The following is a 16,848-nucleotide window of genomic DNA, read 5'->3' as shown; positions in this document are numbered from 1 at the left end:
TTTCAAAGCCACATTTTCTTGCCGTTCAATCAACTCCATTTGTAGTGATGCAACATTTACCCATATGAAGGTCTGTTTTGCTTCCTCTGAAAACTCTGACATTTGTGACCAAGAAGGGGTTCTGTATGAACAGCAGCAGTTGTCTTCCAAGAGCAAAGTCATCAAAGTAAGCCTTGAAGTTATCCATCAGCTTCTGTATGAAATCACCATGGTGGGGCACATCTTTCTCTCCCTCGGTTTGCTCCAAAGGTTTGGGGAAGTGGACAAGTTCTCCCTGGAGATCAGTCTTGAAAATGTCAAATTTCCTCTGGAAAGCCCAGACTGATGTTATCAAATCACACACTGTGTTGTTCTGTCCCTTCAGCTTAACATTGAGCTCATTGTCTGCCAAAAATGCAGCTGTTTGTATTTTCTCCACATCTTCCAAAAACTCTGTAAACTGAGTTGCCTTTTCACTCTTTTGCTCTGATAGGAAATATTTGATCTCCTCCCGAATGGCCCAAAAGCGCTCCAAAACCCTGCCTTTGCTGAGCCATCTGACATTGTTGTGCAGTAGTAAGTCATCATAGTTGGCATTAACCTCTGTCAGAAAGCCTCTTAGCAGACAATGCTGTAGGGATGATGATGCTCTCAAAAAGTTTATCAGTTTCATCATCGTTGTCATGACCTCAGCATACACTTCTCCCAGACTGTCACACAGATTGGTGGATGATGCAGTGGTAAGATGTCAGATCAGGGTGTCCTCTTTCAAACGTGCAACCAGTCCCCTCCCTCTTTCTATCATGGCTGGAGCTCCATCTGTGGTGATGGAGACCACCGACTTCAGATCTATCCCCCTTTTTGCCAGCATCCCTTTGATGGCCTCATGAATGTCCTCTCCTCATGTGTGTGCGCTTCAAGAGTTGTTAAACCCAACAGGCCCTCACAGAATTCATTTTTTGTTTTGTTATAAAATCTCACAAATACCAGAAGCTGGGCATTATCGGTGGTATCTGTTGATTCATCCACAGCTAAAGAAATGCATGGTGCATTCTGAATGGCTTCATCAAGTTGTGAAATCACATCTTCATAAATGCCCACGATTGGATATGACGCGGCCCCAGGCTGGTCTTTCTTCACCACTGCTAGAGGCTGCTCTGCACTTGAGAAACGGCGCCCGGTCAATCATGTTTGAAAGCTGTCTGAAATTAATTTACTGACTTCGATATCGTTTGGTGCTGTTCGGTCCGTATTGACCTTTTGCTGGGCCCGGACACGGACCGCTGTCCGCCATTTGAGTATGACTGCCTTATATGCTCTCTCTCTTTCCCTCTTTATAATTTACCTAATGAATGCTGTACTCCAACTGCAAAAAAGGAAAAAACACACAAAAAAGGCTTAATCTGTTCTAGCTGAAGCTGTACACTCCAGCTGCATCTTCCAGTTGGAATAGAATGAGCTGAAGAGATCAAAGCAGAAAGAGAGAGCTGACAGAGAGAAAAGAGAGAGCGAGCAGTGGACGGACACGCTATCCAGTGTTTGCCATCTCCCAGATAAGAGAATGAGCCGGGTTATGCTTCATTTTACCATTCGCTATTTACCTGGTATTTATAAATGATCCTGCATGGTAATGGTGTTTAAATGTTACCTTTTTGAAATGTACCAATTGACACCAGCTATACTATGCGTAACCATATGAATTGTTAGTGGCTATGAGGAACCTAGCAGCTAAAATAAGGCTGTGCTAACAAGGGTAGAATATATTCACTTATGCAGAATATCATCAGCTTCCCTGGATATATGCTGTAGTAGGCTGCAGTAAATGTATAAAACTGCTGCACTAGTGAAAATGAGTATACAGTATAATTGTAAGCATGCATATTATGTCTTTGTCATGACAAACCCTTGAAATGCTTTCAAGTACCTTATTCAGTTCGACACATTTCAACATTTAACAAGTGCGTATCTTTGGCATTCCCAGCTATTGATTCTCACTCAATAGCCTCTCTGTCTCAAGTTGTTCACAGCCTAGGCCTAAATGGAACCGAGAAACAGAAAATCTTAGTGTTTCAAAGTTAGGAATTTATTAAAAGAAAAATGTAAATGAGGATTTGGATCATGCCGAAAATCTAATAATTAACATTCCCTCCACAGATCTGATGAGTCTCCAAATCCCTGTATGAAATGCAAATGGCGGTACACAAAGGTTTAATGTCAATCCGCTCTCGTTTCTCCCCCATAAGGGAGGGCCTGTGTCGTTCTCGCCTCTATACTGCTGGAGGAGGGACAGGTAGCTACTGCCTTTACTCTAGGGTTTGGGCTTCGAATTCAAGCCAGGATAAAGAGAAGACTACTTCCTATGCAGGAATAATTGTGAAGTCTAATGCTGTCTTTAAAAGCTGGCTTGGTTTCCCCCACAAATTGATCTCTATTATGACCTCGTTTGACATTGTAATGTAAGAATTTGATCACACTGCCTCAGAGGAGTGAGAAACACTTCCACCTCTATTTTCTCTCCTGTTATTTTATTGTGATTTTAGGACACCTTGATGATTTCATGCAGGGCCAAAAATAATATATACACTGTGGACATTTGAGTGGGACAATACATTGTCAGCTGGAGAGTTTTACTAGCACCTTTTAAAAATTCATCTCTGGTATGTGTACGTGATTGGTGCACTCAGTCGCCGACTCAAAAATAAGAGACTGATATAGGCTAGCCTCTGATATAGCCTATAGATATATGAGACATGGCTGGTCATGGCTCACATCAACACCATCATCCCAGACACCCTCGACCAACTCCAATTCGCATACCACCCCAACAGATCTACAGATGATGCAATCTCAATTCACACTGCCCTCTCCCACCTGGACAAGAGGTGAAATAACTAATGTTAGAATGCTGTTCATAGACTAAAGCTCAGTGTTCAACACCGTAGTCCTCTCCAAGCTCATCACCAAACTGGGGACCCTGGGCTTGAACACCTCCACTGTAACTGGATCCTGGACTTTCTGACGGGCCGGCCCTAGATGGTGAGGGTAGGCAACAACACCTCTGCCATGCTGACCCTCAACACGGGGGCCCCTCAGGGTTGGGTGCTTAGTCCCCTTCTGTACTCCCTGTTCACCCACGACTGCGTCGCCACGCACGACTCCAACACCAAGTTTGCTGACGACACGACGGTGGTAAACCTGATCACCGACGGCGATTAGACAGCCTACAGATAGGTCAGAGACTTGGCAGTCTGGTGCCAGGACAACAACCTCTCCCTCAATGTCAGTAAGACCAAGGAGCTGATCATGGACTGCAGGAGAAAGAGGGGAGAGCACCCCCCATCCACATCGACTGGGCTGTAGTGGAGCGGGTCAAGAGCTTCAAGTTCCTTTGCGTCCACATCACTAAGGACTTAACATAGTCCACACACCGCACAGTCGTGAAGAGGGCACGGCATGGACCCTCGGATCCTCAAAAAGTTATACAACTGCACCATTGAGAGCACCTTGACTGGCTGCATCACCGATTGGTATGGCAAATGCACCGCCCTCGACCGCAAAGCGCTACAGAGGGTGGTGCGGACGGCCCAGTACATGACTGGGGCCGAGCCCCCTGCCATCCAGGACCTCTATATCAGGCGGTGTCAAAGAAAATTGCCAAAGACTTCAGCCACCCAAGCCATTGATTGTTCACTCTGCTACAGTACGGCAAACAGCACCGTAGCGTCGGCTCTCGGACCAACAGGCTCAGAGACAGCTTCTACCCCCAAGCCATAAGACTGCTAAATAGTTCATTAAATGGTTACCCGGACTATCTGCATTGACCCTATCTTGCATTGACTCTATGCACACTCACAAGATTATATATACACACTATATACACACACACTATACTGACACTCACACAAAACCAACACACATTCACATACACTACATATGCACACACGACACGCACATGGATACGAACACAACACACATAAACACACTTTCACACTCATCATATGCTACTGCTACTGTGCTTTTTATTCTTCCTCTTTATTATAATATATCCTGATGCCTAGTCACTTTACCCTGGCTTTATATACATCTACCTCAAATACCTTGTACCCCTACACATTGATCTGGTACTGGCATAATAGCTTAATTCTTGTGTATTTTATTCCTGTTGTGTTACTATTCTTTTTTTGTATTATTATATTTTACTCTGCATTGTTGGGAAGGGCTCGTAAGCAAGCATTTTGCAGTTAAGTCTAAACCCATTGTATTCGGCGCATGTGACAAATAAAATGTGATTTGACATAGTCAACTATTAAAGCAACTACATGAAACTGAAGTGAAGCAAAGTAATGTCATTCAAGTGACTTGTGTATTGCAATGAGTATCATGCCATATTTGTGCATATATTATTCCACATCATGCCTCTATGGCCTTCGTTCTCAATGTCCATCTTTGATTTATTAAAAACGTGTGGTAAACTGGCCTGTTCACCAGTGGATAGAAGGAACCAGTATCTAACACTGTTCTATGACACATACGAAGACACAACCATTGTCAAATAGACTGGGAGAAAAACAATCATTTGAAGTAAAAGCAAACAGGGAATTAGTGCTCTGATGAGTGTCAACACACAACTAGCACTGCGGCATTGTTACAAGCCTCCAACTGATCGCTGCTGAATTATTGGCAATCTGAACATTTAGTATTCCACAGTCGTAAAGAGAGCCAAGCTGCCACATCCTCTCCTCTGAGGTTCCGGACCTTTAATTGCACCAGGGAAGTACAGTAACGAGTTCGCGTTGTGCATTGGGAGAAGACTGTGACGGCAGGGACAAGCCATTAAAAGGCTGGTTTTATTGTGGCTGCGGGGCTGCAATTCATTACAAAACTGTCAATAAAACCATGGCATTATAATTAGGAGATCTCTAATACCCCATCTCTGGGAGAAACATGGCTGTCGGTGCCAAACCCACTAAACTGTTGTGTCTTTGTTACAGAGGTGGAATGGTGCCTAACCAACTAGACAAGGCCTTAAGGAGAAGCTATAACATGACTCCTGGTTAAACAATCACACAAAGTAGCAGCAACAAAGATTTACAGAATCGCTAGGGTAAAGTGTTGAGCAGCTGGGATAAATAGGGAATTCAACAGGTGGTTGGGAACAGTGTGTTGGCTCTCTGAGACCAACTGACAGTTTGACATGGAACTAGCTACTGTAGCATAGTGAATCAGATATGTTCTCTATCTTTAGATGGTATAACTCCTCTCCACAGAACTCGCACACCCTGTGGTGTTGGATAAAGTTGTCTCCTACCTTCGGGTCAGCAGTGAGCAGTTTGAATGCCTCGTACACCTGCTTCTCCTTCACCCCTCCTCCTAGGTCCAGGAAGTTGGCCGGCTTCCCTCCATGGAGGTCGATGATGTCACACGTGGCCATAGCCAGACCAGCCCCATTCACTGTAATGACAGGTCAAAGGTGAAACTCAACCACAGAGAAAGCTGAGAACTGTTACTGGTCTCATAAAACAGAGAAGGGCCTCTGAAGTCCAGAGCATCCCTTCAAAATAGTCACTGTGCTCATCACAATGTTGATGACAATTGATGATACTGGAACGCTGATAATGGTTTCTTGCCCATACTCTAATGAGGTTGGATTTCCCCCATTAGATTCCTAATGAAGATGAGAATTGAAATGAAAATCCTTGAGAGAAAACAGTGACAAGTAGTTGGGATTTAATTCAATTAAACATGACCTAATACCAGTATTAAAACAACACAAACATGAAAGGGCTCACAGTGAAATCAATGAATAAATGATCTAATAAAGAGGGAATAACAAAAGGATTTAAAGCTTTAAGAGGTAAACTGTTAAAACTTCTAATCGGGATATTTAACACTTTAAGAAGTTGAGAAGCGGAGGGAAATGTGATTACAGCAACTCTCTTGACTTCAGAAAGTGAGCATTGATTAAACGAGGTTCTGTGGTACTGGGGTTGGGCCGCATTATCAGGCAGCCTAGCGAGCATATCCCTATCCCACTGGGCTGCTTGGTGCTTTGCTGCAAGGGAGCCAAGTGATTCAGTCGCTTCCTTCCAAAGCCAACACGCCTCTCTACAAACGTCTTACCTCATTTGGTTTAGCAGTGCTGAGCCTACGTCCTGGCAAGTGCCCTGACAGAAGTCTCAATAAAAGGAAAGTGGCTTTAACAGCTGTCACTTTGGTGGGTTACAAAGCGTTTAAGGAGCCCATCAGCTCTGAGCTGTCGTTCTGTAGGAGAGGCTGGGCAGGGGAAAGAGTTGTTCTGTAGGAGAGGCTGGGCAGGGGAAAGAGTTGTTCTGTAGGAGAGGCTGGGCAGGGGAAAGAGTTGTTCTGTAGGAGAGGCTGGGCAGGGGAAATAGTTGTTCTGTAGGAGAGGCTGGGCAGGGGAAAGAGTTGTTCTGTAGGAGAGGCTGGGCAGGGGAAAGAGTTGTTCTGTAGGAGAGGCTGGGCAGGGGAAAGAGTTGTTCTGTAGGAGAGGCTGGGCAGGGGAAAGAGTTGTTCTGTAGGAGAGGCTGGGCAGGGGAAAGAGTTGTTCTGTAGTAGAGGCTGGGCAGGGGAAAGAGTTGTTCTGTAGGAGAGGCTGGGCAGGGGAAAGAGTTGTTCTGTAGGAGAGGCTGGGCAGGGGAAAGAGTTGTTCTGTAGGAGAGGCTGGGCAGGGGAAATAGTTGTTCTGTAGGAGAGGCTGGGCAGGGGAAAGAGGCTCTAACCTGTGCTCTTACTGCCACAATGTGTATGAGCCTGCAGGGCAGCCAGAAGAGACTCCCCAGCAGCCCAGAATTACACTGTAAAGCTTTGATTTATGACAGGGGAGGACTATAATGAGAACGCTAACAATCCAGCTCACTGGAGACTTTTTGGGTGGATTATGGATAATTAGAAAGCATTGGTTATGGCAGCCTCCTTCTGGAGTCGTTAGAAAGCTGGCGGTTAATTTGGACTGGAGAGGAGCCCAGTCAGCTTTACTGTAGTTTGAGAAAGTTTGAACGTAGTCTCCCAGCCTTCAATTATCTGATAAGGAAGAGAAAAACTCCATTCCAGTTGGGGTGGGTTACACATGGCTGAATGAATAGAACATGTATGTGTGTGGACAGTCATAATCAGAACTCACCAAAGCAGGCGATGTTTCCATCCAAGCCGATGTACTTGAGGTCCCATTTGGCTGCCTCGGTCTCTGTTGGATCGCTCTCTGACATGTCGTCCATGGCAAAGACGGCTTTCTGACGGAACTCAGCGTTATCGTCAAAGTTGATCTTGGCATCAAAGCACACCACTGAAAGAAGCCAGAGAGAGAGAGATGAAGAGAAGCGGGACAGAAAAATAAAGAGATGAAGGAGGAACTAGACAAAGTAGAAAAGAGGAAGAGATGTAGAGAAACAAAAGGAGGATGTGAAATGGAAATGTAATCATTTATAACAAACGCAATGAAATATGTTAAATCAAATGTGGCAAGTGACCTCACCCTATTAGAATTAATTAATTCAGTATTTGTAATGGTGCAGCTCATGTTTATGCATTTGACAGGGCCTCTAAGGGGGAATATATTATGCATAATGGACAATACTTTTACACTTCACAAGGTGCAGTTCAAAGAAACTGCAAGCTGAATGTTACCTGCAGGCTAAGTATTTACTGCAGGGCTGAAATGCGCTCCTTATGGATTTGTACTTTGTAAGGCCCACTACATACCATAAGCATTTACACAGGGGTGATTGGAGCATTCATCTATCAATACTCTATAACAGCCTGGAGGACAAATGTCAGTAGTGGTACACAGGATCCCCATGGATTCAACTGTGAATTCACTATGTAATGGCTTGTCTCTGTGAAATACTACCTGGGCTGAAGCTCCCAAGTGTAATAAAGGCAACATGACACACACAAAAACACACACTAGGCAGAACAAAAATGTATGGGAAACCACTTCTACTGCAGCTAAGTGGAGTGTTGGCTGTCTCCTGGAGCTGCTGTATGTGACCAACTGGAGTACAATGACTTTCATTTTCAGAGTTTACAGTCATTTAGTCTTACCGTCCCTTTGGTGATGAGGGTTCAGTTACATTGAAATGAAAGTCAAAGTAAGAGACTAAAGTGGGATAAAACATGCCGTAACTTTTCTGCCTACAGTGATGTTCTTCAGTACCCTGTGGTGTGCTGTTTAAACTCTACTGAACATGCATCCTGGGTAGTTCATTCTCTTCCCTCGTTGAATATGTACAAATTAAATAACAAGTTGAGCTACTTTCAATGTGAGTCTACAGAAACACGAGTTTCTGCCATGCTTGTTGGATGGCAGAGTTGCACCTCTCAGTACAGCTTGGTTGAACACAACAAAATAATAGACCTCTCATCAATATTCATAAGCAATGATTAGACTAGGCTACAATATTTTATTTTATTGTCACTCTTTGATGAACCGGACCTATAACAAGATCTTGTTTCATAACAATGAGTTTATCTGTATGATTGTTCCTCAAGAGGCAATTAGTGATGGATATGCTCCAATATACCGTAATTTTCGGACTATAAGCCGCGCCTTTTTTCCCATTTTTCGACCCTGCGGCTTATATAACGGTGCAGCTAATCTATGGATTTTTACAGCTAACGGCCACTAGAAGACCTCCTAAATCTATGGATTTTACAGGTTACAGTCCACCAACTTTAACTCTATGGGCTCTATGACCGGTCCGCGCCCCCCACCTTTAAGCGGCGGGCTCCAGCAGGAAAAGCTGGAGGCCGGAAAAGAGTGAGACAGGTAGCGCGCAAAAGTAAAAGTGGAACCGAGAGTGGTACGAGAGACAGAACGAGAACAAGACAGACAGACATTACGAGAGCGAGACAGTTTGTCTCTTTCCCGACAATCCCCTCTGTGCACGAACCCTTACATATGGTAATTAAACATTAAAACACCTGCGGCTTATAGTCCAGTGCGGCTTATATATGTACACATCATTCAATATCATTCAATTTAGCTGCTGCGGCTTATACTCCGGTGCGCCTTATAGTGCGGAAAATACGGTATACCTAAAATCCCATCAAGAACACTCCCATGATGTACGAGAGAGAGAGAGAGCGAGAGAAGAGAGGAAGAGAGGAAGAGAGGAAAAGAGAGAAGACAAATACAGACAGACCCAGATAAACAGACCTTCTAATATGTAGACAGCAAAAAGAGAAAGAAAGAAAGAGTCGTACCTTGTCCTTCGGGAGTCTCACCGAAAGGATTGACTTCAACTTGAGTGGCGTCGACTTTCAGGAACAGATCATAGAGCCTCTTAATCTGATTTGCTGCCTGTGAGTTCCACAGAAGACAGTTATTACCCAACAAGACGCCTCTTAGCAGCAGGCCCGCCAAGGCCACTCAGCAGCACAAAATAAATAAAACATGTCAAATCGCCTTCAACACACACAGAGAATGTATGTGCATGTGCGTGTGCACATGTGTTTTTGCACGTGTGCGCACATGCATGTGCGTGCTGGTGTTGAAAAAAAATAAACACTGACCACCTTTTTCAGGGCTTCTGACAACCAATTTTCTAACTAACACGACTCAATAAGCCTTTAGCTCATGCTGTACAAAACACAGGCTATACACAGTGTACAAAACATTAGGGACATCTTCCTGATATGGAGTTAAACACCCCTTTTCCCTCAGAACAGCCTCAATTCGTCGGGGTATGGACTCTACAAGGTGTCGAAAGCGTTCCACAGGGATGCTGGCCCATGTTGACTCCAATGCTTCTCACAGTTGTGTCAAGTTCGCTGGATGTCCTTTGGGTGGTGGACCATTCTTGATACACACGGGAAACCCAGCAGCATTGCAGTTCTTGACACACTCAAACCGGTACGCATAGCAACTACTACCATACCCCGTTCAAAGGCACTTCTTCTGAATGGCACACATACACAATCCATGTCTCAAGGCTTAAAAATCCTTCTTTAAACTGTCTCCTCCCCTTCATTTACACTGATTGAATTGGATTTAACAAGTGACATCAATAAGGGATCATAGCTTTCACCTGGATTCACCATCATGTCATGGAAATAGCCTAATGTTTCGTACACTGTGTATGTCATACTATATACTTATAAATGCTATATAATTGAACACATGACATGTATGACTAAGCCTATATACCCTAATAAAACAGTAATGAAACTACTATAATACAGCCTTTCTGTGGCATATTAATGTATTAGCGATGAGTGAGATTACAACATGTCTATTGTGCCACATTATCCTAACAGGCGCAGTATTGCTATTGGAGTGACTGTCATTGTAATAAATCCTCTTTTCAAGAATCCGGGGTTCAACTGATGTCTCTGTCTGTCCCTGGCACCGAGCTGCTCTTTTGATTACGAAAACAGCCTGACAGAAAATGATGTAAGCACTACTCTCTGCCACACACTCACAAACACACATCCGCAAACACGCACACACACACTTTTTATAATCTCAAGGCTCTTCAAAGCAGCAAAGTTATTTCAACGAAGGTTCCATTCCACACCTGTGTTTTAGAAGACACAGTTTCAGAACTAAACTGACAAGCAAAACATTTATCGAATCATTTCCTGTTAAAATCAATGGCCATTCAATACCAAAACAGGCTAGTATTACATTACATTTTAGTCATTTAGCAGACGCTCTTATCCAGAGCGACTTACAGTTAGTGAGTGCATACATTATTTTTTTATTTTTTCATACTGGCCCCCCGTGGGAATCGAACCCACAACTGAGCTACATCCCTGCCGGCCATTCCCTCCCTACCCTGGACGACGCTGGGCCAATTGTGCGCCGCCCCATGGGTCTCCCGGTCGCGGCCGGCTACGACATAGCCTGGATTCGAACCAGGATCTCTAGTGGCACAGCTGCAGTGCCTTAGACCACTGCGCCACTCGGGAGTCACACAGGGTGTACCTGTGTATGTTCATTTCATTTTTCAAAAGATTATTCATTAAGTTGATTTATACTTTTTCCGCATTTTAACATTGAACTAATCCAATTCTTTATGCTGCTCTGCTCACGGATAGGAATACAAATTGGCAATATAATGCTACAGGACAATTGGCTCTAAAATGAACCGGAGAATAACATCTAATATCAAATCTGAATTTTTGAGTTTATACTGGCCAGAACTGGCTACAGTAGCACTGTCTGTTCATGATTTTGAGAGGACTCCAAAAAATGTAATGTGCTATAATGGTAAACCTATAAAGCTTTGTCTGTTGTATAAGTACGAATGGAGTTCTATAAACTGTTTAACCCAGCATAGAGAGCCCAGTAGACTGGCAGTGTCCTATCGAGTTTCAACAGCTCGAGTTCTGTACTGTGGGTCTTCAGTGTGTGTGCGCTATTCTGCTTCTCTGCACTGCGGCTCAGAGAGCTTCGCCGGGCCCGTCACCTGTCTCTCCAGAGGTCCTTTGAAACCCAAATTAGCTGCCATGCGGAGCGCCTGGTCGTCTCGCACCCCCTCGAAAATATCAATGACTTCCTGTGGTAGCAGAGAGAGAGAGAGAACAAGAGAGAGAGAGAGAGAGAGAGAGAGAGAGAGAGAGAGAGAGAGAGAGAGAGAGAGGGACAGAGAAAGAGACAGACAGAGAGAGAGACCGAAAGGGACAGACAGAGAGAGAGAGAGACCGAAAGGGACGGACAGAGAAAGAGACAGACAGACAGAGACCGGAAGGGAGAGAGAGAGAGACCGAAAGGGACAGAGAGAGAGACCGAGAGGTACAGAGAGAGACAGACCGAGAGGGACAGAGAGAGAGACAGACCGAGAGGGACAGAGAGAGAGACAGACCGAGAGGGACAGAGAGAGAGACAGACCGAGAGGGACAGAGAGAGAGACAGACCGAGAGGGACAGAGAGAGAGACAGACCGAGAGGGACAGAGAGAGAGACAGACCGAGAGGGACAGAGAGAGAGAGAGACCGAGAGGGACAGAGAGAGAGAGAGACCGGGAGGGACAGACAGAGAGAGAGAGACCGAGAGGGACAGAGAGCAAAAGAAAGAGAGAGAGCAAAAGAAAGAGAGAGAGCGAGAGAGAGAGACAGACAGAGAGGGACAGAGAGAGTGACAGACAGCCAGACAGAGGGACAGAGAGAGAGCAAGAGAGAGAGAGAGACAGACAGCCAGAGAGAGAATGGAGACTCAAAAACACTGCATGCTAATATGACAAAAAGTGGATATTCATATTAAATCACGGAAGCTGCAATTAAGTGGTGGCAACCTGCCAGATGTGAGAAAAGGAAACACAGGCCTGTAATGATGGCATTATAATTATCAGGCACTTGTAAAGATGAGATTCTCACATAGAGAAGGGCTCTCTCGATCTCCACAAGGTAAGAGGGATCAAGGGATTCATTGTACCAATCAGGGGAGGGAGAGAGGAGAGAGCGAGAACGCTGCCAGTGAATGGTGAGAGGTTCCATGTTAACATCTGTAGTCATTTGTAACATATGCTGTTGCAGAGCTCACAGAACTGTACCTTAAATATGAGCTCTGGGGTTTTGTCAGCCACCTCCTCTATGTCCATCCCACCCTGAGGACTGCCCACCATGACAGGCCCGTTGCAGGCCCGGTCCATCAGGATGGCAAAGTAGGTTTCCCTGGTGATGTCCAGGGCTTCAGCCACCATCACCTGGTCAGTAGGGAGAGAGTCGGTCCACAGAGTCAGTCTACTGCCTTCACATCACAGACTGACCTCAGACACAGACAGACAGGCAGAGACGGAGAGATACTGTACCATTACAACTCAGAGAAACTGTGGGTTCTAATTCTAAGCTATACTGAAAATGAAGCAAAGCGCTGGCAGATGGCAAATGAAGAAAGAGAAAATGGAGAGAGATTGATGGAAAAACAGAGGGAGAGATATAAGTTGGTTGTTTGTTATCAATTCCCTGCAGCCTAACTGGACAGTGTTAATTTGGACTCCGTGAGGATGATCATTCTCCATGTCCCATGCAAACAGGGACAGTGCAGCCCTCTTTCTCTCTCTCCCAGCTTAACGTCTTGATCTACCTTTTCCACACTACTACCACCCTCTCCCGGTCTTTCAATCTCTCTGCGCCCCTCTCTCCCTCTGCAACTCTCTCCTCCTCGTTCTTCTATCACTTCCTCCCCCTCTCATTTACATTATTTAGCAGACGCTCTTATCCAAAGCGACTTACAAATTGGTGCATTCACCTTATAGCCAGTGGGATAAACACTTTAAAATATTATTATTATTTATTTTTTTGGGGGGTGGGGTAAGGGGGGGTAGAAGGATTACTTTATCCTATCCCAGGTATTCCTTAAAGAGGTGGGGTTTCAAGTGTCTCCGGAAGGTGGTGAGTGACTCCGCTGTCCTGGCGTCGTGAGGGAACTTGTTCCACCATTGGGGTGCCAGAGCAGCAAACAGTTTTGACTGGGCTGAGCGGGAACTGTGCTTCCGCAGAGGTAGGGGGGCCAGCAGGCCAGAGGTGGATGAATGCACAGCCCTGGTCTGTCCTGGCAGTAGAGCCATGCTCTGTGTCATGTCTGGAGAGGATGGCTGCAGAACGGTGAAGTGAAGGGACATGTTACAAGGGCAGGCTGACAGCCGCCCCTGGTTCTCATTCAGGGAAACAGAGCCCGACAACATAATTACAGCATGTTAAGAGGGACAATACTGGCCTGGATCCTGTTCAATCACTGCAGCTCTCTCTGGCTACTTTATTACTTTGATCCAAGGCCTAATCTAATCCGAGACAGGCTTTGAGAGGGGCCTGCGACTACAGCCACTAACAGCAGGTAGCATCATATCTCCCATGTTTGTGAATGTCTTCATTTTTCTGAAATGAATCTAGTGTGTACCTGTTTTTATGTGTAATACACGATACATGCCTGCATATCGTAGGTCCCTCTGGGAGGATTTATCATGATACACTTTTGCAATAAATCTATTTTCTATGCTTAGTTTATGAAATAAAACAATATCAGGAATTATGTTATGTCAGTCATCTGACAAATGACGTGCCATGGATAGATAATGCAGCAAATGTTTCAATGTGAAATTACCTCTCACAACAATGCTTCTGCAGTTAGGTTTTTTGTGTTTACATGTATCTCTTTCCCCTCAGCCCTGGTGTTGTTGTAGTGAACTTCCACCCCCGCCAGCACTTTCTATAAAAACTGCAAATGTGTCACTCATTTGATACTTCTCCTTAACTTTGCAGCAGGGGCAGGAGCAGACGAGGTGCATTCCTGGCTGGCAGGAATGAAAGCAAGCGTTAAATTGGGAGCTATAGGCCATATTTCACTACAAGGGGAAAGAGAAAGAAAGAGAGAGTAAAAACACAAGCTACAGGACAGGAAGGCTTCATTACCTGGAAATGTGTGTTTTTGGAGTGGCTGCAGAGTGTGAGTGAGGAAAATGTTATTCCTGCTTGTTAGTCACGTAAACAACCATTTCCAAATGTCACTAACACTTTGGTCTGAGAGGCCCTGACTCGCATGTATTATTGTTGCAATGAACCATGACAGCAAATAGCACAACAAATGACACCAGCTTCAAATGGCATGTCTCCACCAGAGACCTATCCCCAGAACTAGGGGAACAGAACATATATAGACTAATGTATTATTGCCCCGATGCTTGTACAGTCATTCATTTCATGGAACTGTGTTACTGAATTGAAATAAACCAGAAATTAGAAAAACTGAACGTGCTTTTACATCCAGATGTGCTGTGACTTACCGTTTTTACTTTCACTCCCTCCTTTGGAGTCTGCTTGGTGGTCAGGCTATAGCCTAGCATCTTATTGGCCAGCTCACCCACCACCGAGGGGCTAAAGTCAAAGAAGAGACAGGATTGGCTCAATTACAACTACTCCATTAATAGATATTTGAATAGAGACTAAACAAGAACAAAAACCTAGAGGACAAACATCTTTCAAAAATAGAGGACTATCACTGTGGCAGAGAATAGACAGAGTAATTATTTTCAGCTCCTGAGAGCCTTTTTCATTTCAACAAAGACATGGTTCAGCACATTTGCAGCATGATTGTAACATGTTCTGACAAAGCACTGTTTTTGGAGGATCTTCAATATGTCTACACATCTCTTTGAATATGGCTCTCCTGATTTCAGCTGCTCTTTAAAGGCAGAGTGAGCGTCTAATTCCAGCTCTCGCTTTGCTCTGGTTATAGAACACAAATGAAGCCTGAGGTTGTGCTCTGCTTTGATAGATGGTAGGAGAGTGTGTGTGCACACGTCACTGTCTAGGGAGGCTCAACTTCAGATGGCTCACATAGAAATGTTTCCGGCTATCCCAAATACCGAAATAGGGTGACAATGATACATTTGGTAGCCATTTGTCGTAAATCACAGTTCAGTCCTTATCATGGCTGCTACCTTTGTTACATTTGTCATTTTAGCATCCAGAACATCTCTAGTAAGTGGCCAGAGTAGGTGATATAAGGACATAGAAAATATGATTGTTACGAAAATCTAGCCAATATAAGCCTTATGTAACAATGTGCTGTGCTAGTTAGGAGAACATTATGTTTGTGCTCAACCAGAAGGGCACAATTCCAATAACCTACCACAGTAGAATTCAGTGATGTGTGCACAGCACAATTTCCCAATGATACTATTTCAAAGTTTAAATGGGGGCTGTTGTCCCTAAACCAGCGTTTCCCAAACTCGGTCCTGAGGGCCCCAAGGGGTGCACATTTAGCTTTTTGCCTTAACACTACAGAGCTGATTTAAAAAAAGCAAAGCTTCATGAGTTTATTATTTGAATCAGCTGTGTAGTGCTAGGGCAAAAAAATTAACTATTGGGGTCCCCAGGACCGAGTTTGGGAAACCATGTCCTAAATTATCAAACTTGGCTTATTAGGTAACTGCAGCACAGGGAAAGCAACACTGTATCTAGGAGGGATCTTGTAAAAACTATGACTACAGGAGGACATCTCTCTGAAGCAGTAGTAAGAGAAAATAAAACAGAACCACTCTGAACAGTCCACACACCCCAGTTAGCGCGAGCGGCAGATGTTGGGGGTACTCCAGTGGAGGCTGCTTAGGGGAGGACGGCTCATAATAATTGCTGGAACGGAGCGACTGGAATGGCATCAAACACCTGGAAACCATGTGTTTGATACCATTCCACCTATTCCGCTCCAGCAATTACCACAAGCCCGTTCTCCCCCAATTAAGGTGCCACCAATCTCCTGTGGGGTACTCACTCTTTAGTTAAGTGCACTCCACCTTTAAGGCCACTTTCAAACACGCCCTTCCCTCGTCCCCCAGCCAGAATCTGGGCCTTCAGGACTATCTCCTTGGCATCTGAAAGAGAGAGGGATCAGAGAAAAAAAAGAGGAGAGAAGGGCTCCGTCAGCAAGATGGAGAGATAGACACCCAGGATGTGAGAGAGGAGAGGAGCGTTAGACCTCTCCAATCAGTACATCACCACAGAGGCCCATTACACATCCCCCTGTCTCTGAGTCAAATGTCATCTCACCCATCGCCCCGGGTCTCCATTAGCTCCTGTGCCCCTCTAGAGGAGAGGAGGCGGAGGAAGAGGGGACAAAGGGAGATATAGGGCTAGCAGTGGAGGTACATGACGGGATGAGGGGCTGCAGAAAGAAGAAGGGTACTCAAGCTCACGTATGACATTCCCCTCCAGCCATCATAATTACAGAGTAAGAAGACAGGGTAGAGAGGGTACCCTGGAGAGGACAGTCGAAAGAACAGGCAGCAGGTGAACACACCCATACTAGGCACTTATGCTTCCATCAACAGACATGATTCCAAAGACATAGGCACACACACAAACATGTATGAATCTAAACATGCAATGCAACTTTGACTATTATTTTTTTACC

General features: G+C 44.8%; 1 protein-coding gene across 1 annotated transcript in view; it reads right to left on the bottom strand.

The window, feature by feature from the left end:
- LOC311133778 (succinate--CoA ligase [GDP-forming] subunit beta, mitochondrial-like) overlaps positions 1-16,848 on the bottom strand; it is a 140,553-nt gene that overhangs the window by 49,269 nt on the left and 74,436 nt on the right. Inside the window, exons 3-9 of the mRNA XM_084167336.1 lie at positions 16,210-16,309; positions 14,720-14,810; positions 12,491-12,643; positions 11,409-11,498; positions 9,202-9,298; positions 7,121-7,282; positions 5,288-5,430 (exon numbers count right to left, since the gene is read on the bottom strand). Coding sequence (XP_084023462.1) covers positions 5,288-5,430; positions 7,121-7,282; positions 9,202-9,298; positions 11,409-11,498; positions 12,491-12,643; positions 14,720-14,810; positions 16,210-16,309 — 836 coding nt within the window. The remainder of the gene's footprint in view (positions 1-5,287; positions 5,431-7,120; positions 7,283-9,201; positions 9,299-11,408; positions 11,499-12,490; positions 12,644-14,719; positions 14,811-16,209; positions 16,310-16,848) is intronic.

This window comes from Coregonus lavaretus, assembly GCF_964263955.1.
Source record: "Coregonus lavaretus genome assembly, chromosome: 8".
NCBI classification, from domain to species: domain Eukaryota; kingdom Metazoa; phylum Chordata; class Actinopteri; order Salmoniformes; family Salmonidae; genus Coregonus; species Coregonus lavaretus.
This window is presented reverse-complemented; position numbering and strand designations above follow the sequence as displayed.